General features: G+C 54.1%; 1 protein-coding gene across 2 annotated transcripts; it reads right to left on the bottom strand.

Annotated features, from left to right (window-relative positions):
* Positions 1-1,934: 1,934 nt before the first annotated feature.
* Positions 1,935-20,118, bottom strand: NYNRIN (NYN domain and retroviral integrase containing). 2 transcript variants are annotated; one of them, XM_007180648.3, is made up of 9 exons: positions 19,751-19,838; positions 14,096-14,145; positions 11,716-12,359; positions 10,010-11,596; positions 8,928-9,058; positions 8,691-8,787; positions 6,984-7,085; positions 6,660-6,761; positions 1,935-5,428 (listed from the first exon to the last, which is right to left on the bottom strand). In XM_007180648.3, exons 3-9 carry the CDS (start codon positions 12,201-12,203, stop codon positions 2,587-2,589), a joined length of 5,349 nt encoding a protein of 1,782 aa, XP_007180710.2. In that variant the 5' UTR covers positions 12,204-12,359; positions 14,096-14,145; positions 19,751-19,838; the 3' UTR covers positions 1,935-2,586. The 2 variants fall into 2 exon arrangements, with proteins under 2 accessions (XP_007180710.2, XP_007180709.2); XM_007180647.2 differs by lacking the exon at positions 14,096-14,145 and having other exon boundaries at positions 19,751-20,118.
* Positions 20,119-22,281: the final 2,163 nt, after the last annotated feature.

Raw genomic sequence — 22,281 nt, 5'->3', positions numbered from 1 at the left:
GGAGAGAGAGGCAGCCCTAGTTTCTTTCTCTTATAAGGACACTAATCTCATCTTGGGTGCTCCACCCTCATGACCTTATCTAAACCTAATTAACCCCCCAAAGCCCCACCTCCTAATACCATCCCACTAGGGGTTAGGGTTTCAACATATGAATTTGGAAGGACACAAACATGCAGTCCATCACAGTGATGAAGGCTTACTCCATACCCGGCACCACAGTAGCCTCTTTGCACGATTACTTCATAAGATCCTTGCACCATCCATAATTTAGGAATTGTTACCCTGTACCTGATAGGTGGGGAGACCAAGGCCCCAGGAAAAGGCTTCATAGGTAGCAGCCGTGGAGTCAGTATTCAAACCTAGTTCTATTGTGTTTCTGATACAGCCAAGCTGGTTCAGCACTGATGCCATTCTTACACCAGCCTTCATTCATCTTCATTCCCACCCTGCCCACTTCTAAGACGTGAACGGGAAAGAGCACTAGCATGGAAGCCCTCAGCCTGGGCTCTCCTCACAGCCCTGCCATGAACCAGTAGGGGGAGAGAGGTTGAGCTCTATCACTACCTGGGCGCTGGTCTCCTCGGTAAAATAAGAGCTCAGGTCAGATGTACTTGGAAAGTTACTATCCAGACTGTCAAATCTGCAAGTCTGCCTGGAAAACATGCAGCACCCATGCCCACAACTGCCTCCCACCATCCTCATAATTGAGGCTAAAGCTAAAAGAAAAAAAAGTTTTCTTAAATACTGGACATTAGCTACTTTTTGATCCGTTTATTGACAAATCAAATGGGGGAAAAAAGGTCACCAAAAGGGGTATAAGGTCATACATGTGGTTAACGGGGAATGGATACAGCACTGAGGAGGGAGAATGAGGTTGAACAGACCATCAGAGGGAGGAGGAGGAGGAGAGGGGCAGGTTCAGGGCGTGAGGAGGAGGGGGAAAGAGGTATCTGCTAAAAACCCCACGGCTCACCTTTCAATTTGTCAGCTGTCACCCAATCATTCTTTCCTGGACAGAATTAACAGCTAGAAATGGTTTGAGGGCAACACCTAAGTAGTTTGTCTTCAAGATCTGGGAGATGAGGAGCTGGAGGGAAGATGGGTATAAGATTTTGAGACCTTCTCTCACTTGAACCCCATCTGTGGCGAACAGAGAATCAGGAAGCTTAATCCTGGTCCCAGCTCAGCCACCAACTATCTCTGTGACTTCGGGCAAGTCACTTCCCCTCTCTGGGCCTCTTTCCTCGGCTGTAAAACAAGCTAATTGGACTCAGTGGCAGGCTCTACTCTGGCTCTAGCAATGTCAAGCGTTTTCGCAACTGGAGCTAGGCCAGGAGACTGGCTCAGTTTTGGAGAAATAAAACTACTTAGAGGCCCAGCCAGAGTGACCCAGTGCTGGCCTCCACCTGGACCCCCCTCTGTCGGCAGCAGCAGCCATTCGGAGGGAGAGTGAAGGCACACACACCCGTGAGAAACGCACTTTTGCAGTCAGTGATCTTTGCAGAGCGGCTCTGGGGGAGGCCGGGATTTTCTCTACCCAGAAGGCAGGGTCCAGGGGACTAGGGTGGGAGTCTGGGGAATCCAAACAGAGCAGTCGTACACTATGCAGGGTCTGGGGATGCAGGGTACAGTGGCAGTGGGAGGAGCGGGCTGCGGGCTGCGGGGTGGGATTGGGAGGTAGAGCCACGCCAGCACCTCACCGTGTGCCAGACCACTCATTTCAGTCACCCTCCCCCTGAAGCCGAGGCCTGGGCCCCTTGGTCTAGTCGAAGCAGCTCTTCAGGTACAGATGCCACACTTGGCATTGAGATCCTTGACTCCTGTGGGCTTGATATCATCGAAGCCGGGGTCAGGGAGCGTCTCCATTGGCTGGAGTCAAATGAGGTAGGCTGACTCCGTCTCCCCCTTGCCCTTCCCATGCTGACGGGCAGGATGCACCTACAGGATGGCTGGCCGGCCGTCCTCCCACCCCAGTTCCGAGCCTCGAGGCCCAGGACTGCCAGCCTTTCCTTGACAGCTGGGCAGGCCTAGCCTGGCCTGAGAAAGCGAACCATGAGACAAGGGACGGGCTGCTCCACAGCCCACATGGATTTGGGTCACAGCTGTGACAGATTCAAGGGCAAAGGGTCCCCAGTTAGGGAAACAGTCGGGGGAGGAGCCCACAATCGAGGTTTCTGTTTGAGAGGGGAACGTGGTTTTGATTCTGAGGTCCAGAGCCACACTGTTTCATGGTAAAGGCAGCCAGAAATAAGATTCTGGGCTACGCGTGTATATGTACACTTTCACTTGGGGAGAGACACTGAACCTGGCCTGCCCCAGGCAGGGATACCTGCCAGGGTAAAATTATCAGAGGCCCACATCTGACAGCCTTCAACAGATTCTCCCAATACCCCATACTGGGCATGTTTCCATAGGGACGCTGGTCCCCAGTTCAAGGCAGTTCAGCAAAGCTTTATGAAGTAACTTCTCTACAAAAGGCACAATGAAGGGCCCCCACGGGGCTGTGAGAGCATTGCTGGGGTCAAGGGGAGGCCTAGCAGCAGAAGCCCAGGACCCTGGGGCGGGGGGCTCCCCCATTACTCCAGCTCACTGCTCCAAGACCTTGAAGGACAGCGGGGTGCCACTCTTGGCAAAGGTCTTCATCAGACTGCTAGGATAGATGCACCCAAGCTTCTCTGGGGTGGGGAAGCCCCAGACCCTGTAGAGGGACAGGCTCAGCCGGTCCCCGATATAGAAGGGACCCACCCACTTGGCACTGCTGCCGTTCCTGGGGAGGGACAGCAAGAGGACCTGGTCACCCACATTCCACTCCTTCTCCTGGCTCTCCCGCTTGAAACGCCTATTCTCAGCCTTTTCACTCGTCTTCTCAGACACCCTCCAGTGGAGCTCTAGCAGCTCCCCCATCAGCTGTAGCAGGAAGACATCCATCTTGAGCCCTTCGATGTTTGCACTGCTCACCTCCCACCACAGGGGCTCGGTCAGCCTCTCCTCGCCCCCCGTCAGGATCTGGAACGGCGTGGCCTGGCTGGAGGAGGCCCTGAAGGCCAGGTGCAGCAAGGGCAGGGACGCCGCCCACTTCTTGCCGTGCAGGAAGATGAACTCCTTGAGGGCCCTCTTGAATTCCCAGTAGGCCCCGGAGCTCGTCAGGCAGGGGAACTGGAGGTCCCTACTCAAGGAGGCCACCTGGGCTCCCAGGGCCAGCCCACAGCTTACCAGGACATGGCGGGCAAATTGGGGGCCCTGGGCGGCCTCCAGCCTCACCGGTACACCCCACCTCGCGAACACGTGCTGAAGCAGCACCTGGGCCACGGCCATGTGCGTGTAGGGCTTCAGCGGGAATGCCTCTACCCACCTGGTGTTGGGGTCAGCCACAATCAGCACGTGCTTGTGGCCCTCCTCGCTGACGGTGACTGGGCCCACCACCTCGATCTGCAGGTGGGACCAGGGGGCGGTGGACCTGAGGGGCCACAGGGACTCGATAACCTTCAACTCACTGCCTATGAGATTCCGGGGGATGCAGAACAAGCAGCTCCTACAGTAATCTCTCACGTGCTCCTGCATGCCCGGCCACCATCCCAGCAACCGCAGCTTCTTGTAGGTCTCCTCGGGCCTCTGGTGGGCCCCCATGGGGAGGTCGTGCACAGCGAAAATCAGATCCCTCCGGAGCTGCCTGGGGACTACCCAGACCCGTGGCCTCTTGTCTCCCTTGAACATAAGCAGGCCACTCTCCTTGTCTAGGCTGAGGGAGTTAAAGGCAGAACTGAAGGGTGAGGAGCTGGATAATTTCTGCCCGGCCTGCAGCTTGGCAATGATATCAGCCAGGGTGCTGTCGCTCAGCTGTAATGCCAGCAAGTTGGGCCTCTTGCCCGTGGTACGGGGAGACACTACAGGGACGGGAACATCGTTCGGCAAATTCCACCACTGGCCGCCCCCCTGGGCACCCTGCTTGGCCAGGGTGTCCACCGTCACAGCAAACAGGGAGCCCCGGTAGGAGGTTCGGTAGATAAATGGAAGGGATGAGAGGCCGGAGGTGAGGGCTATGATGTAGGAGAGCAGGCTGGGGTGAGGTAGCGGAGCCCCATCGGAGGAGAGGAAGCCCCGAGCCCTCCAGAGGGGCAGGAGCTCCCAGAGGAGGCTGAAGATCCAGTTGCAGTGCGTGAGGAAAACCACAGGCAGGTGGGACTGGCCAAAGCGCTCCAGGCCACAGGCCACGGCCGCCAGGTGGGCATAGGTCGGGGTGTAAGGGGAGCAAGAGAAAGAAAGGGAGACAGGGGGGCTGGTGGGAGACAGAACATAGAGACCGAAGCCAGCACACCACTCATCCTCTCGGTAAAAGCAATACCCCGACATGTGGATGCAAACAAAAGTGGACAAGTCAGAAAAAGGAGGCAGAACCTGGAAAAAACGAGGCATGGAAGCCGCAGGAGTCAGCAGCCGGTTTTCCCCTAGCAGGCCCTGGAGAAGGGTCAATTCCAGTGCCCTCTTGCCCTTGTCCTGTACCAAGAGGGACCATCTGATCAACCATGCTTTGGCAACCCTGCGGCCGTCCCATGCCCCAGGGTCCACAGTGGTCCGGGAGGCATAGGAAAGGCCCAGGACCACTGGGGTGTCTCCAATGCAGCGGGAAAAGTGCTTGAGGGCCCAGGCCATGGCATAGGGGCTGTCTCCCCCTGACTGCGGGCCCTCGCTCTCCTCGTCGGGGAGGAGGGGTTTCGAGGTATAGGCTACGGGGTGCTTTCTCCCTGAGCGCTCCTGGTACACAACAGCCGTCAGGGCCACTTGGCTCACCGTCACCTCCAGGCGGAAGGGCAGCTGGGGGTTGGGGGCCGTCAGGCAGAGGGCGGACACCAGAGCTCGCTTCAGGGCCAGGAAGGCCTTCTCGTGCTCCCAGTCCCACTGCCAGCCCGGCTTCTGCTTGAGGAGGCTGTGCAGGGGCCCCACGAGGGCTTCATAGTCAGGGATGACGTCCCGGTGGGAGTCCATGAATCCCACGAAGAAGGAGAGCGCGGTGAAGTTGCTGGGGATGGTCAGCTGGGCCAGCTGGGCAAGAACCTGCTGGCAGGGAGCCTTCCCATCCCAGGGGATGCCCAGGGACGGAGAAGGTACCGCCGGCAGGAGATCGATGTCGAGGGCTTCATCCTGGGGGTCGTGCAGGCTGAGGCACCGGAGTATCTCCTCTGAGAGGGAAGAGCACTCAGCCCTGAACACGGACATCAGCGAAGAGTCCAGGTCATCCTCCTTCTCGGCCGGCTTCTGCATCTCCTGCTCCTCATCCTGCCTCTCCTCCTTCTCCTCCCTGACTTCTTCCACATTCTGCGGACTCTCCGGGGGCCCAGGGTCAGCATCCTCACTCAGCTCAGAGACACTGGCAGAGCTGGGAGGAAGGGTCTTCCACACCTTCAGGAAGTTGCCAATGTCAGTGTCCAACCTACACCAAAACAGCAGGACAGAGGAGTCTGATGGAGGAGGTGGGGGGACAGCCCGCCCCGAGAGGCCATCCAAGGCGAAACCACATCTGTGGAAGCCCCACAGAGCCTCACCCCGTTGCTGAGTTTCCCTGAGGCTGGGCCGAGGGCCAGCCTCCAACACGGCACAGCCTCAGACAGGACCTGCCCGCAGATATTCCCTCCACTCCCAGCATCTGCCGGACGGCAATGTTAGAGATTCATCTGGGCTTTGAAGACTTACCCAATCAAAACCTCATTGACCAAGCGACATGTCCAACCAGTTTTAAGCCAACGGTTTGATAAGAATTAGATGACTGGTACTTCCAATCGGGACTCCAGGATGAGCAAGCCGGGGGAGGTCAAGAGAGGGAAGGAGGCTTGACATGGGGCTTGGGAGCGCACAGCACGCAAACCTCGGCCACGTCACTTTTCTTCAGATTGGAGAAATGGGACTGGGGGACCTGGCCCAGGAAGCAGTGCCCTGCCCAGAAGGTCCTGACCACAGTTCCCTGCTGGGCCCAGGGAACTGGGAGGTGAGCAGCAAGGCGGCTCAGAGTGGGTGGAAGCCAAAGGAACTGAGTTATTGCAAATCAGTTCTGCCGGCAGCAGCACAACGACCTTGGGAAAGTACTTGAGTCTCAGATTCCTCATCTGTAAAACGAGGACAGCGGTCACGTATGTCTAACTCGAGCTGTGAGGATCAAAGCGGGTAATAAATGTGGAAAAAGTTCTACTTGGTATATACTCCAGACACAGCTCCCCCTGCACACAATGAAACAAGAACAAGGCGGTTCACTGCAGCACTGGTACCAACAGCATAACACGGAAACTGTCGAATGGCCCTCCACAAAAGACCCCATAAACCTGTTGGGTACTCACATAATGGAATAGAGCATGGACATTAAAGCCAGCCACATGAACTAACATGGCATACATCTGGGAAAAACAATAAAACATGGCGACAAATGCCAGTTGTGGAATGTTACATATAGTATTGAAGCATGTGTGCAAGACTGTGAAACTGTAAAACCATATTGTAAGTGGTTTATGGATGTGCACATGTGGGTGGAAGTACAAAGACCTGAAGAACTCAAATCACTCTGCTCACTATTAAGCCCTAGACAAACGTTGGCTAGCACCAAGGGGAAGCTTCCAGCCAGCCCCAGGAGCGGCTGGGAGGCGGGGTGTGGAGGGGGGTGCCTGGCCCATTACCTGTTTGGCTTCTTCAGAAACTCATCCAGAGTGGGGCCATCACGGCCCAGAGGATCGTCGGGCACCATGAAGAGATTCCCCGCAAAAGTGAAGGGCAGCAGGCTGGACCCGGGATGGAGGAGGAAACGTCACAGAGGAGCCCTTGACCCACCCACACCCTGCTGCCACCTGCTATCTCCACAGGGGCTGAGACCCACATCTCCTCCCAGCAGGTGCTGATGGAGCACTGCTCCAAGGCCCTTCCCCCTGCCCAAACCCCTCCTGCCAGGGACTGCCCAGCACCCGAGGGGAAGGAACAGCCCAATCCCCTGGGAGCTGCCTCACCGATCTTTGACCATAAGTTTCTTGGAATTATTCATCAGGACATGGAGCTGCTCGTTGGTGACGATGATGCCATCTGTCTCTTCCGCCAGCTTTACCATGAACCTGCAGGGAGAGGGGAAGTCGCTAACGACCCAGTACCCAGACCCTCACCTCCCCAGTCCTCTGAGAAAATGAACTTGCAGCCTCCTGTTGAGGTGTGTTGGGCAAAAACGCTGCCCTTGATAGTCGGGGAGCCAAGACTCAAGAGCCCATCCTCGTCTATGCAGTCGACTGGGATGTCCACTCGCCCCTGGGAGGGAGAACTGGGATGCACATCCCCCAACTGTATATGCAAACACAGACCCCTATTTTACACATAGGCATTCACATACACATGCTCAGACCCGCACACAGAAAGACATGCACTTGTCCACATCCATACGTGCATTTTTACTTCTTCGGTTTCCACATCTGTCAAACTAACATAAAATACCTACCCTCTATTGCTGTGAGGATTAAACTGAATGAGACAATACACTAGACACTGAAGTGTCTAGTTCAGTGCCTGCCACACAGCATGTACCAAGTATTCCATGATTACTCTTTGCCAATGCACAACATTCAGGTACATGCCAAGACACACATACATACATATGGATATGTGTATACACGTATAAAAACACATACCTGAATAAACAAATCCATTTTTCCAAGGATCACTTCTCCTCGAAAGAGGGCTGTGACCAGGAAAGAAAGCAAAGGCCACCTACTTCTCGGCATTCCCTGCAGAGTGCCATTCTGGCTGCCACGAGCATGCAATTCCACAAGTGACCAGCAGAGGGGCCTCCTGCAGGATAGCTACCTTCCCTCAAACCCAGACCTGAATTTAAAGGCACTTAAAGACCTTACCCAGGGGGGGCCAGCTCTTGAAGGAAGGATGCCTGAGCTGCCCTGCCCAGCCCTTCCCAGGCTTGAAGGCTGAGTGGGCGCCAGGTCTTGGGGAGGAACAGAACTTCTCCCTGCCTGGCATGGGAGGTGCCTAAGTGGAGCCAAGACCTGGCCTGCTGGGCATCGAGTCCAGCCCAGGGTCAGTGACCTGGACAGGGCCTTCTCGGCCCCATCATAGGCACCCCTATGCACACGGGTCCTGCAGCCACGCTGGGGATTGGGTGCTGAGGACTGGCAAGTAGGGAGGCATTCAGGCTTTAGCTAGGAGACAGGGCCAATCTGACTCCATTTTCAGAGCCCAGCCAGGGCTCCCATCTCATACCCCCTCCCAGGGCGAGGGCTGGTGGGAGGAAAAGACTGCAGCAATTCCTTGAGAAAACCTGAGCTTCAACCCAAACTGGCACCCAAATCAGCTGCTGGGGGAAGCAGCTCTCTTGAAGAACCAGGAGTCACCTGGGCTAGTCCCATCCAAAGAAAGCAGAGGGTTTCACCCCATACTTCATGGGGGAGAAAGCCTCTTAACTCAGGGAAATTGGGCTGCAGAGTCCCAAATTCAGGAACACCTCTTGCGTTTGAATAGAGCCGACCTTGGAGCCCTCTCCTCTCTGTGTCTCTCCCTCTGCCTACAGAGGGACGGTGCACCACACCACCCTCTCAGACATGACCCTCTGACATATTTGCTTCCATCTCCCCAGAGCAAATGAGGCAAGACTCCACCTGACACACCAGCCCAGCCCAAGCCCCGGGGCCCCACAAGAGAAGGCCTGCAGACCAGCACACCTATAATCGTAGGTAGTGATCTTCTTGCCGTTCTCGAGCTGAGAGGGGGTGATTGAAAGCATCTTGAGGGAGTGTAGCTTCGTCAGAAAGTGGCTCTCTGGAGGTGAAAGGCAAAAGACAGTGATGGTCAGAGGAAGGGCTAAGTGGAAAAGGCCGTGGTGGGGACAGAAAGGCAAGGAAAAGTATGGCATAGAGAGTAAGCCCACTGGAGGGGCTGAGCAGCTGGGGACAGCTCACCTCTCACCCTCCGGTTCTTCTTAAGCTGCCAGGTGGGTACAAACACAGTGACCTCTCGGTGTCCCCGGTTCCAGAAGTACTGCACTGCCATGGCAATGCCCCGGCAGGAGAAGAAGTGCTGGAGGCCGTGCCTGGGGTTGGGGGGTTGGGGGGGAGAAGGGGGGAATTAGTGAGGTAGCAATTTTCTGCCCTAGGAATGGCCCTGCCTCTCCACCCCTCCCTCAGAGCCAGCCTAGGGCAGCACATCTGGCAATGCCAGGGCATCAGCACCACGGGCACCAACAATGCCCCCTCCCCTGTCTCCATCAAACAGTGAGCACCTACTGGGTCCACTCACCTGCTGTGCGTGTGTGTGTGTGTGTGTGTGTGTGTGTGTGTGTGTGTGTGTGTAGGGGCCTCCAGGGCAAAAGGAAGGAGAAGGCAACCTCTACATCCAAAGAGCTCAGTTTAGGACTGAAAGCAAACATTTGCTGACCAGCTGTGTGCTGGGAGTGTGCTCAGCACAGATTAACTATTCTACTGTGTGGGCAAATGAAGACATCCTACATGTATTTATGCTAGCATGTATGCAGCAGTAAGTGCTGTGCAGAGAGGGTGATCTCTGAGAGTTGGCATGGTTGGGAAAAGCTTCACAGGGAAGATCAGTGCTGGACCTTAAGGGCTGGGCTAAACATTTGAAAACTGGCCTGGGGTTGACAGACCCCATGCTATGTGAGGCAGGCTGAAATGGGAAGAGCATGGGCCTGGGCAGTGGGCAGATCTGAACCCAAAGGCCAGCTGGGCCCCTTACTGGCTCTGGGAACTTGGTCAAGATTAATCGTTTCTCTGAGCCTGTTGCTGCTTCTATGAGGGAAGGAGAACAGAAACCTACTTTTGAAGGCTGCTGTGATGATTCCATGAACACCACCCAGCATGCAGTAGCCCCTCAACATGTACCACTTCCCTCCCATCTTTTTCCCATTTGAACCCCATGTCACCCATATACAGAGGTCAAGAAAGGATGCCCACAGTCTATCACCCCAGAGACACCCCGCCCGAGCTCCCCAGCAACCCCAGCCCACCCCAGGTCTGTGGCTACTCACACCATGGCCACGCTGCTGCCGTCAATGACCACACGCCTCAACCCCTGGTTCCCCGGTTCTTCTGACAGGTTCAGCTCAAAGGGTGTATTCAGGGCCTCGTGGTACCTCTGGAAGCTGGTTACTGTGCTGTTCACCTGTGGGTGGCGAGGCGGCTGCCTCGGAACCCCCTCCCACGCCCCTAGGAGCCCCTCCACCTGAGGTTGGCGCTTACTACTGGGAGCCAAAGTGCCACTGGACTGGGGACCCTGCCTTCCAGCTTCCCCCTGGCCCTTCAGGAAGGAAGCACTGCCCCTTGACGAAGGCTGGCCCTCACTTGGGAATTTGGCTGCATCCAGGGTTGGCCCTGGATCTGTGGGTGCCTTCTGAGCTGCAGGCATTTTCAGAGCTCTGGAAGTTTTGGGAGCTGCAGGTGCTTTGGGGGCTGCAGGGGCTTTAGGAGCTGCAGGTGCTTTGGGAGCTGCAGACCCTGTTTTAGCTGTAGTCCCAGTCTGGGCTCTGGGTGTTTGGGGACCTGCAGGTGATGTTTTCGCTGCATGCCTTTTCTGCGTTGTGGGAGTTTTGGGGGCTGCAGGCACCATTTGAGCTGCTGGTGCCAGTTCACCCACAGCTGCCTTTTGTGCCGTGGGCACCACTTGAGCTGCTGGCTTTGTCGGAGCCAAAGGCACTTTGGGGTCTGCAGGTTCTTCATGGACTGCCGGCATAGTCTGGGTTTCAGGCACTTTGGGGGCTTCAGGCAGCACGGGATTTGTGGGTGGGGTTTGAGCTGTGGGCACTGCTGCAGCCATGGGCACTTTGAGAGTTTCAGGCACTGTTTGAGGTTCAGGTCCTGAAGGAGCTGTCAGCCCCCCTTGAGTGGCAGGCCTCCCCTGAGCAGTAGGCACCCCTTGCCCTGTGGAAGGCCCTGGAAACGGCCTCTCTTCGGGCTCCTTACAATCCCACTGCATATTTCCTCGATCCCCCGGCTCACTTCCAGCTTGGAGTTGGGGTGTAGAGGTCAAAGGTGGCCCTATCTGTGGAAGTCCTGGGCTAGCCTTGTCCTTTACCCCTGAGCCTCCTGAGACCACCAATAAACTCATTACTTTTTTAGGGGTCTCTGGCCTTGGGCAATTCTGAAGGGCCGCCTCTCCTCCTGGCCCCCCATCTGGTCTACAATCTGGGCTTTCCACACTGGGCAAAGGAACCAGCTCCTTCTGTTTCCATCCCAGATTTAAGGGCAAAGGATTCTGCCCTGGCAGCTTGAACTGAATGGGGCCCAGTGGCCTCTGCCAGAAAGGGAAACTGAAGCAAGCCTGGGACAGGAGCCAGGCCAGGTGGAGAGAATGCAGTTCATTGATCCTCCAGAAGGTTGCAGCAATAGTCCCCGGCCACAAGGGCCCAAAGGCTGGCCCCGGGGTCCAGGACTTCCAGGGCGAGCACACACTCAGGGCTGATACTGGAGGCTGGAGAGGGAGCTTGTCTTCCCCCCTCCGGGCCTGCCGCTGCTGGGCCGAGGCTTGTGTGCGGTCCGCAGGGTCCTGGCTGCTGCTGGCTTGTACTGACCCTTCCTCACAAGCACTGTCCGTACCACCTTGGTTGTTGGAACCAACCCTGGAGGAAACCCAAGTTTGTTGGAAAGGTGGTAAGGCCAGTTAGGTCCCAAACTATTTCCCTGGGGTTGGGGAGCAGGAGCAGGGGCAGAGAAGCCAAACTGATTCTCCAGAACTTACCGTACCAGCTGGTTTGCTGTCTCCAGCTGAGTGTTCTGGCCTGGGATTAGGGCCCCCATGGCTCCTAGGCTGGTTAACCTCTTTGAATTTTCTGGGCTCCCCATCTCCAGAAAAGGCCTAGGACTGTCTCCCATGGACACCATGGCTGGACCTTCCTTCTGCTGGTGGGTTGGGCAGATCAGGAGCTCGGGGTCCGAGTGGGAGTCGGAGGCGCCAATGCAGCCGAGCCACTGGATGATGTCCTCCTTGCCCGCAGCATCCCGCACCAGGCTCAGCAGCAGTTCCTGGACTGCTGCGGGCAGCTGCAGCAGGTCCCCTGCATACTGGTCACCACGGATCCAGACCAGAGCCCCAAAAGCCCGGGTCACCTCGGCTTCCCAGATGCCCCGGGGGGTGAGCAGAGGGGCAGGGCCCCAGCGCAGCCGCCCTACCAGCTCCTCCAGCCAGTTCTGGGTCATGATGAAAGACTCGGTCAGCCCGCCCACCATCAGGGAGCCCGGCGGGCCAGGCACCAGGTAGGCCAGCGTGCTCCAGCACAGGCAGTCCAAGAAGAGGCCCTGGGCCCCAAGGAAGGCGCAGTGCAGGGCCGCCGGGTAGCGGACCTCCTTCCACAGCTCCGGGCTGCACAGGCCCTTCAGATACTCCTGAAGCCAGTGGGGAGAGCACAAAGGAAGCCAGCCGTTATGGGCCTGCCACTGGCACTCACTCCCCTCACAAGCACATGCCCTGCCCCTGCCCACCATAAGCCAAATGACACCCCCCCGGCCCAACACTCTCTCCCTGGTCCTGACTCCTCACATACTCATCTCTTTCCAGGGAGCTCTGACAGATGGGGGAGGCCAGAGGTGGGGGGGTGGGGAGCACCTGGGCTTGGCGTCAAGGGCCCTGGTTCTAGTTCCAACCTGACCTCAGTGGGTTAAGGTTACCGTGGGAAATTTGTCATCTTCTCAGGGCCTCAGTCTCCTCACCTATAAAATGATGGATTAAATTAGATACTCCTAAGGTCCAGTCCTACCCTGGCGTTCTAGAATTGTGAAATAGCTGGGGGGAGGGGGATGGTACATTACTGAGTACCCTCCATGTGCCAGGAGCTTATGTGACCTGGAGCAAGTTATCTACTATCCTTATGCCTACGTTTCCTCATCTGTAAAATGGGGATAATGGTTCCCACCTCATTAGGCTATTATGAAGCTTCAGTGAGATAATACAAAAAAAGTGCTTAGCTTATGCCTGGCACAGCCTGTTCCCATTTTGCAGGCTCAGAAAGGCTCTATCGCTGACCCAAGGGCACACAGCTAGTGGGTGACTGGGTAAGGACCACAGCCCACATCCATCTGACTCTGAAACCAGAGCTCTTTCCACGTCCTTGGGCTGACTACACAGTGACTACAGGGTAATCCACTGAGATTCTGGTTAATCCCCCTGCAGAAGGTCTCCGGCACAACCTGTACCTGTAACCATGGTAACTCTGTTGCCCAGAGGGGACAGAGGAGAAGGTAAGTTGCTGGGCCAGTATCCAGGGGATCCCCACAGATACACACAATGGCTGAACCAGAAGGGAAACCTCTGGTCATCTGGGCACCAGGTCCTTGTGTTTCCAGGGCTTACACACTCAGTCTTTAGCAGTCACTGGGACAGGAGAGGTTGGGTTCCTCCACTATACGGCTGAGTTCCACCAGCATGACCCCATGAGCTCCAAGGAACCATGAGCACGCCCTCTTAATCAGCCAACCCTTGATGACTGCATTAGCCCTCAAGTCCCTCTTCATGCCTGTGTCAATGACAGTCATCCCACTTCCCGCTTTCCCATGACAGTTCCATTATGGAACAAATGCTCCATTTTGGATCTCCAGCAGCCATCCCAAAGACCACTCTGGCCCCTCTGCTCAGTACCCAGACCACCCTTCCCTCCTCAGGCCTAAGCTTATCTCTGCCACATGGCCAGGCTATGGACCTCCAACACCTTCCCCAAAGGGCCTAAGGTACACCCAGGCACTTAGGCCCATATCTAACGCCTTTTCAGTCAGTCTAAAATCAGCTCAAAATCTGATAGACATCCCAAGCCAACCCCTCCCACCCAGAACCTCAGCTGGTCCGCACTGCCTGGCAAGGGTGAATCTGACCAGGTGGAATAACTCTCATAGACCTGAACAAACTCCCCCACCCCATGCACCCCACGTTCTAACTACATGAAAACAATATGTAAAAATGAAGAGATGTGCTCGGGAAGAAGATGGTGGGTGGTTTCTTTCTCCTTCTGCAAAGACCTTAAAATATTTATTGTTCCATTAACCGTCAATATTTTTAAACAAAAAGATATATTGGAAATGAGATAATTTTCAAAATAATAAATCTGAACTGATATTTATTGAATACTTACTATGTGCCAGGCTCTTTACATACATCAGCTCATTGATTCCTCTCTCAGCCCTATAAAGAAATTACTATTATCCCCATTTTAGGTGGGCAAGGAAGGGCACATGTCCGAGGTCACACAGGTAGTAGGCTGGGACACTTAGGCACTCTGACTCCAAAGTCTGGGGTCTTAACCATGATGCTGTCTATACCTTAGAGCAAAAACAGATATGGAAACAACAGGCATTTACATCCAGAAAATATCTGGAGCAATTTTCCTGCTTAAAGCCCACCCAGACCTTTTTCTCCAAGAGGAGAAAAAATAGAGAAGAGGCAGGAACAAAATAAGCACAGAAAAATGTGCATTTGTTAAAATATGTTGCCCAATGTCCCGCAAGTCATTTGTCAACTTGTAAGTTAAATAAAAACAATACCACCAGGTAGTTTTCTACTGCTCTATACTTGATCAATCCTGTCTTAGGATTCTCCTTTCTCATAAGTCAGTTGCCATACACTGTCTGCTTTCCAGAACCACCCCAAATTACACCGCAGAATACTCAAAAAGCTCAAAAAAGTGGCAGCACCAAGAAACTCTGGAATTAGGAATGAAAGAGAACATTTTTTAAAAGGTGGACTAAGGTAAAGTTGTTTGAGGAGCAGTTAGATCTGGGAGTCCACCCACCCCTCTACACAAAGGCTGAGCAAGTACCTCCCTACCCACTGGAGTTCGTTCTGTGGAAAGTAAAAGACAAGGTCTTAGGATCAGAGGTTGATCAGCATGCTTGAGGGTGTGGGTACCATAAAAATCATGAAGGAAGAGAGGAAGGCCAGTAGTGAGGTCTACAGTGAGTGCTGAGTGCAGAGAAACTCATTCTTCCCATATAGAGACTCCGCAATAGTAACTGATGATGGATGAAGACAGATACTCACACAGAGGGGTCTCACTGGGGCACCTCAGAACAGTGGGGGAAACTACAAACTTCCAGAGAGAAAAAAAACTTCACATACAAAAGACCAGGGACCAAGAATAGCTTTAGATATCCCCAAAGCAAGAAATCAATGGATTAATGCCTTCTCATTTCTGAAGGAAAATAATTTTCCATGTATAATTTGATACCAGCCAAATTGTCAATCAAGTGACCATCAGATATACAACGTAGATATGCATATATGCAACCCCAAGAGTTTACCTCCTATAAAACCTTTCTCAGGAAGCTACTAGAGAGCATTTTCCAGCAAATCAAGAAAAGAAACCAAGAAAGGAGACCCAACATAAAAAAAAAAAAGCAAAGACAATCTCCAGGAAGATTGTGGAGAGAAATCTCAGAATGTACTCATCCATTCAATAAACGCTACTGAGCACCTACTACGTGTCAGACACTGTTCTAGGAGGCATAGAGGACGACTAGTTCAGATTGGAGAGTGGGACTGCAGAAACAACATTCTTGTTTCGGCACCATCTTTCTAACTTGGTGACGCTACTGAAGGACGTGCTCCACCAACTCAAGACAAAGACACAGCGTCCAGGAAACAAGGTATCTAACAAGGAAAGAAGGCAAGAGGATGCCAAGAATGACAGCAAACGGGAGGGAGTCTCAGGATGACAGCTGTGCAGTCCTGACCAGACAGAAAGAAGGAAGCCCCCAGGAAAAAATCTGGAACTGACAGACCACCTTGAATCGATAGATTGTCCTTGTAGAAAATTGTAGTGAGAAGCTACTGAAAGTTATAAGAATTAGCAATGGGTACAAAGGAAAACAAGCAAACTAGAAAGGAGTTGAGTTCTTTACCTCAGGGAAATCGAAAAGTAAGAGAGAAAACCTAATCATAGTACACTTCAACACTTAGATGTAAATGATATTTGCAAGGGCATAATGCTGCAAACACTAAATACAGATTTAACAGAAAAATGAAATATAACTATATTGGGAAGAAAAAAGGGATGGCAATATAAGGAAGCTAAATCCTCATCTATAATAATAGGAAGTAAAAAGATATCTAAAATTGATTAATCAAAAGCTATAGTAGCTACATATTTTTTTAGAAATGTGGAGATGTAGAAATGCCAGAGCAGGTATTTTCTACGGGGAAGAGCACTGAAGAGGGAGTTGGCAGGGACAAGGCAAGGAATCACTGCGTTATACTGTGAGCTTTTTAAAAATTATTGGACTTTTAAATTATGTATTATTTTGATAAAAGAAAAATTAAGTTTAAAATAAAGGAGAAGGATTAGGTGCCCACAACACAATTAGATGTGCTGGTAAGTGTTTAACAATCATCCAGTTATGAGGGAAATAGTCCCGATTTGTAGCATTTGCCAATTTCTGTGGTGTAAATACTCCCTCCATGGTTGACTTCAAACTACCAACAGGACTCCATTGGCTCAAAAACTTCCTGAATTTTCAACGATGGGTCAGCAGGAGTTGGTTCCAGCACACCCCTGGCCACTACCAGCTTCCGTGGTACTTTTCACAGTCAGTGTGGGCCAGGGACAGATCAACTTCCTCCTGAGAGCAAAGCCCAAAGTCAGCAAACCACACCCTGTCCTACAGCTCCCCACCCCAACCTCTGGCTCCCCATCACCTCCCTCCCTCCATCGTGTCCAAAAAGGGGAGAATCAAGCTGTCACCTGTCCTCTCTGTGCCCGAACCTTCTTTACATCGTTGCCAAGGAGGACAGAAGAGCCGAGCAGGGCTTGTCTCTGGGCGACTTTGATCATTAGTAAAAACCCTCCTTTCCACGCTGAGGTGAGGCTGATTTCACCTCAGAAAGGCCAGGCCTCCCCAGTGTTTCTTTTTGCTGCCTAGGAATGTGATTTCCAGCAATGTCTTCATTATTTTTTAAATCCCACCACAAGAAAACTACTTAAAGGCACTTCCGAGTTCTACAGAGTTTTTCCTGGAAAAACAGTGCATATAATGTAGAAAACACCCGGGCTCTTCTCCAGAGAAGCCTGTATCCTTCTTGACCCCTTCTCCCCTCACAGACAAGACACCCCCATCCATCACCCCTTCCCCATCCTACAACCTCCAGTCTCACTGAGCCCTCTCTGCCAGCTGGCCTGTGTATATTAGGCCATTATCCAGGTGCGTGATTCTGTGCCCCTACAGCTGGGACTGGGGTCAGCCACAGCACCTCCACATGGAAACCACAAGACATCCTTATATGTGGGAAATTTTCCTGTATCAGATCGCTGGGCCTTAGAAAGCATTTGATCCAAGGTTCTCACTTTGCAAACAAGGAGACCGAGACTCAAGAGAGGGAAAAGAACTCATTCAAAGTTATACAGCTAGTTACAAAAACAGTAACTGACATCTCTACTCTGTAACTCTCCACATTTGCAAAAGTCCATAAGAACGCCTTATTTCAATTGACTCTTACAACTCTGCTATGAAGTGGGTATTATTATATTGATTTATAGATGAGGAAATAGGCTCAAGAGAAGGTCAATGATTTGACCGAGATCAGCCAGTTAGAAGGTAGCAAACCCCAACCTCCAACTCTCTCCACCACGCCCCTCTGTCCCAGCAGTAACTTGGTGACAGCAAATTGAACCCAGATCTCCTAACTTCTGGAACAAAACCTTATCCTCCCCACCTTCCCTGCTCTCCTGCTCCAAAGCTCCAAAAATCTCTTCTTTCTGCTCATTCTGTGCAATAAGGGAGGGAGTTACCCAGAACCCCTCATGTTGTTTCCATTTTAAATCATGCTTTTCCGTGGGGGAAGACAGAGGGGAAAGAGATGATAGGATGGGGGGAATGGAGAAAGCCACTGGTTACACTAGCAGGGCCTGAGGTGTGAGGGAAAGTCGGTGGGTCCAGGAACTCTGAGGCAGCAGTGGGAGCAGGAGTAGCCAAGCCTGGAGAAGCTGATGGAGGATGTAACCAGGGGACAGGTGAGCTAGACACTTCAGAAAGCACCAGTCCCATAAAAGGGTGAGCAGGTGTATTTCAAATTAACAAAAAGATTAAGAACCCGGGACTTCCCTGGTGGTGTAGTGGTTAAGAATCCGCCTGCCAACGCAGGGCACACGGGTTCAATCCCTGGTCCGGGAAGATCCCACATGCCGCGGAGCAACTAAGCCCATGCGCCACAACTACTGAGCCTGCGCTCTAGAGCCCATGAGTCACAACTACTGAGCCTGCATGCCACAACTACTGAAGCCCACGTGCCTAGAGCCCATGCTCCGCAACAAGAGAAGCCACTGCAATGAGAAGTGCGTGCGCCACAATGAAGAGTAGCCCCCGCTCGCCGCAACTAGACAAAGCCTGCGCGCAGCAACGAAGACCCAACGCAGCCAAAAATAAATAAATAAATAATTAAATAAATAAATAAATAAATAAATAATAAACAAAACCACTCTTACTTAAAAAAAAAAAAAAAAGATTAAGAACCCAAAACAATCCAAAGGCTCCTCTTGTTAACCTACCCTATGCCAGCTACTGAAAAGTCTCCATCTCAGGGGTTTCTGCACATCTGCTCTCCAGGCAGGAACCCCTCCCCTCCCCCAGTACCTCTGTCAGAACTGGAAAAACTGCTGACGAAGCAGCTCAACAGAGGGGCTGAGGGAGGAACTTTCCAGCCTGCCTGCCTACTGGCCAGCGTGTTCTGGGCCTCCCCCACCCATGGCCTTGACCAATTAGGATATTGATAGAGACCCAGCTAGGGAAGGGGTGTGTGTTGGGGTGGGTGGGTGCATGGGGGAGCAGGTGGTCTGGGGCTGAGGGAGGCTGCAGCATTCCTACCAGGAAATGATAAGATAAGGGAATCTGGGGGAAGAGGGAGGCCTTGGCCACGACTGGGGGGTCAGAGGGAACCTGAGAGGCCCAAGCGGAGGAGAAGCTTATGAGAGAAGCCAGGGCACATGCGAGAGAGGCACACTGTGACCTGGCCTGTCCAGCGTCCAGCCCCACACAGCAAGCCCTTTCATCTGAAAGCCCACAGCCCTCCTCCCAGATTCCCACCCATCCCCTAGGGCTGCTGCCTTCCAGGGCTGCTGCAGCCCCACCTCTGAGCCCCTGCAAGAGGCTGCCTAGAGCATCAAGAGTGTGGAGTGCGGAGCCCAGAGCCCTGGGTTCTGGTCCCAGCCCCTGCCACGCCCCACCTACCCGACCCTGAGTGCTCAGGGAGGCCCCTTACCCTCTCCAGCCCCCAATTCCTCATCTGTAGAGTGCCAGCATTGCTCTAGAAGCATCTTTAATGGCCCTTCCAGTCCCAGCACTCTGAGAGGCTCCAAGGGGCAGCCCAGGATTTAAGGAGACTTAAAAGGCGGCAGAAAGACCTGGGCCTTCCAGGCTCTTGGTGGAGAACAAAGAGGTATGTTGCACAGACTACAGAAATGCAGGACCTTAAGTTGCTCCCCAGATGGAGGAGCAGGCTGTAAGTGCGGGGCCCTGGCCAGGGAAGGCTCACGGGGGGACACACGACGCCGAGCCTCTCTTAGCGCACTTGAGGGACAGAAGTGACACGCAAGAGAGGGGTGGGGCAGAAAAAAAAGAAGAAACCAGATGGAAGGACCCAAGGCTGCAGATCTGGAAAGGCAGGAGGATGGCCCAGTACCTGCCCGCCATACTGCCGAATCCAGGTCGGGGGACCTCTGGGGACCCCTGGGGGGGGCGGGGGGGGCGAGGAGCGGGAGAAGGGTCTGGCTGGAAGTGATAGGTGGGGAGAAGCTTTTTACCTTGGCTCTGCCCATGTTCTCCCTGGGCCCCTCGAGCTGCAGCCAGAAGTAGGGGGTGTCCGGGCGGCTCTGGAAAGCGTTCAGCTTGACCCTGAAGATGCGCTGCACTTGCAGCCGCTGCCGCTGCACCCGGGGCTTCGACTTGGTCTGCACCATGAACCATTCCTGCGCCGGAGGGTCGCCCCCGGACAGGAGCATGGCTGGCCCGCCCGCCCCAGGAAGGAGGGAGCCGACAGTGCCACCGGGGTCCCCCGGCCGAAGGCGCCTAAGCCACGCCCCCTCCTCCCGGCGGCGCGCCCCCGCCTTGGCCCGGGTCCTCCCGGCTCGCGGACGCACCCGCCGCGGCTCGGGCGCCCTTCCTCCAGAGCTCCGAGCCTTTCAGCGGCGGCTCCCGCTACAATCTTTTCCTGCCAGAGGTTACAGCCGGGGGTGGGACCAGTCGGGCTCCCTTCCCTCCGCCCCCAGCCTTCCCCCCTTCACCACTGCGCCAGCCCCTCCAGGATGAACTTTAGCTGAGTCGGCTGGGTAGCTTCAAGGGGCGCGGAAGGAGGAGGGAGGCGGCGGGGATGGGGGCGGGGAGGGTCTTGGAAACCTCTGCCTCCCACTCGAGTTTTGGGCCCAGAGCCAGAATCCGGGGGTCAAAGTAAATCTCCTTCCACATTCCCCTTTCCCCAGTGGGAGGGAAAGGGAAGGAGGGGCATCGGGTGGGGGAGAGGGGGTATGGTTTCGGGGACCGGCCTTTCTCTCAGTTCCTCCTGCCCACCCTGCCGCCTCCCAGGCCTCCCTGGAGAACAGAGACCTGCGCCCCTCCTTCCCTCGGAGGAAAGGGTTAAGGGAGAGCAGGGTGGGGAGCCTGGGAGGCTGGGGCCTGTGGAAACTCTGGGCCGGAGACCGAGCAGGAAGGAGAGGGTAACAGCACCGCCTCTCCACTCCCCATCCCCATGTCTGGGGACAGCCCGGGCTGGCAGGCAGCCCAGACCCTCCTGAAGCCCCCAGGGCTGGAGGGGCGGGGAGAGCGCCCGAGTTTTCAGACTTGCGTTGTTTATGAAAGCCTTTTTGAGCAAGTTTGAGCTAAGCCAAGAGGGAAAGCTTTAGGCTAGGAGTGAGGGTCTGGTTGGTGACAACCTCTAAGGGTTCCCTCAACCCCCGACACGCAGCCAGTCCGCTGCTTGGCTGGGGGGCCGCCTCCAACACCCTGCCCTGGAGGCATCCCCAGCACAAAGAACACGTTTTGCAGCCCTGTGGCCTGAACAGAACCTGGCTCTGTGGAGGGCAGAGTCTGCATCCTGGGCCTCGGTGAGCTTTCTTTTCCAAACCCAAACCCAGAGCTGCTGTCTGACAGGCACAAGTGTACCTATGGGGACAAAGGGCAGTGGACTTCAAATTCGTTCCGCCCTGGCACATCTGGGCTGCAGGGGCCGTGGCATGTTTGTGTGCAGGTGCAGGCAGAAAGCCAGGAGCACCCCGCTGCAAGGAAAGGGCCCAACTGGGGGAGGGGAGAGGGGCTTACACTGAGTCCTAGTCTGGCCTGGACTCAGCCCCTCCTGTGCCACCCACCTCCACTCCTGCTTCTTCTCCCTAGATTGGAATCCAGAAAAAGAAAAGGGTATCTGTGTCACCTCTGGCTCCAAGGTCTGCCCGCTCTGGTGTCCCTGTGCTGCCTCTCCATAGCGCCTTGAAGAAGAAGACCCTCTGGAGGAGCTTCCATCTCTCTCCACTCTTCCCACATCTAGCTCTTCTCCCTTTATCAGAAGAAGCTCTTGCCTTATTTAGCCTTATTGTGCCTCAGTTTCTCCTCTGAAGCAAATGAGAGTCTCGTACCTGTGTTCCCTACTCCTTCCCTGAATAAACACTTATTTCTTGGTGCCCTCTTCCAACTGACTGTGGACTCCATGCACAGTGACATCTTGAAGGAAAACTCTCAGCTTTAACCCTATGTTCAAAGAGGCAGTGTGGAGGGTGGGAAGAGGTCAAGCTTAGGCATCAGGTACTTGATAAGTGGGCAAAAGAGGGTAATTTATTTGAACTCTTGTGCCTCCATTTCCTTAGCTCATAAAAATGGGGATGATGGTATCTGTAACACAGGTTGCAAATTAGACCACACAGGTACCACACCTGGCACATCACCTGGAACAGAGCAGGCACCCAATTCACTTCATTTTCCCTTCCTTGATCTTGTCTCTTCTCCCCCACCTCACCTCTGGCCAGTACATCACAATACCTTCCCAGAGATCCCCTCTTTCCCATCCTTTTACATCTCACTGTCACCAGCCCAGCTCCTAGATCAGCCTCTCCTCAGCCTTCCTGCTAACCCATCCCCCCCACTCCTTCCTCTCCCCTGGATATAGCAGATTTAGTTAGATACCCTGGTTCCAGTCCCAGCTTTGCCCCTGATGAGTTGTGTGCCCTAAGCAGGTAGCTAATTCCCTTGACCTCTCCAGGCTTCCTCATCTAAATTCATTCATAGGGCCAAATTCATTTACTCACTCAACAAATTCAACACATATTTATTGAGTGTCTACTATGAGCCA

Source organism: Balaenoptera acutorostrata, chromosome 3 (genome assembly GCF_949987535.1).
Source record: "Balaenoptera acutorostrata chromosome 3, mBalAcu1.1, whole genome shotgun sequence".
NCBI classification, from domain to species: domain Eukaryota; kingdom Metazoa; phylum Chordata; class Mammalia; order Artiodactyla; family Balaenopteridae; genus Balaenoptera; species Balaenoptera acutorostrata.
The sequence above is the reverse complement of the archived record's forward strand: the minus strand, read 5'-3'. Positions and strand labels throughout refer to the sequence as shown.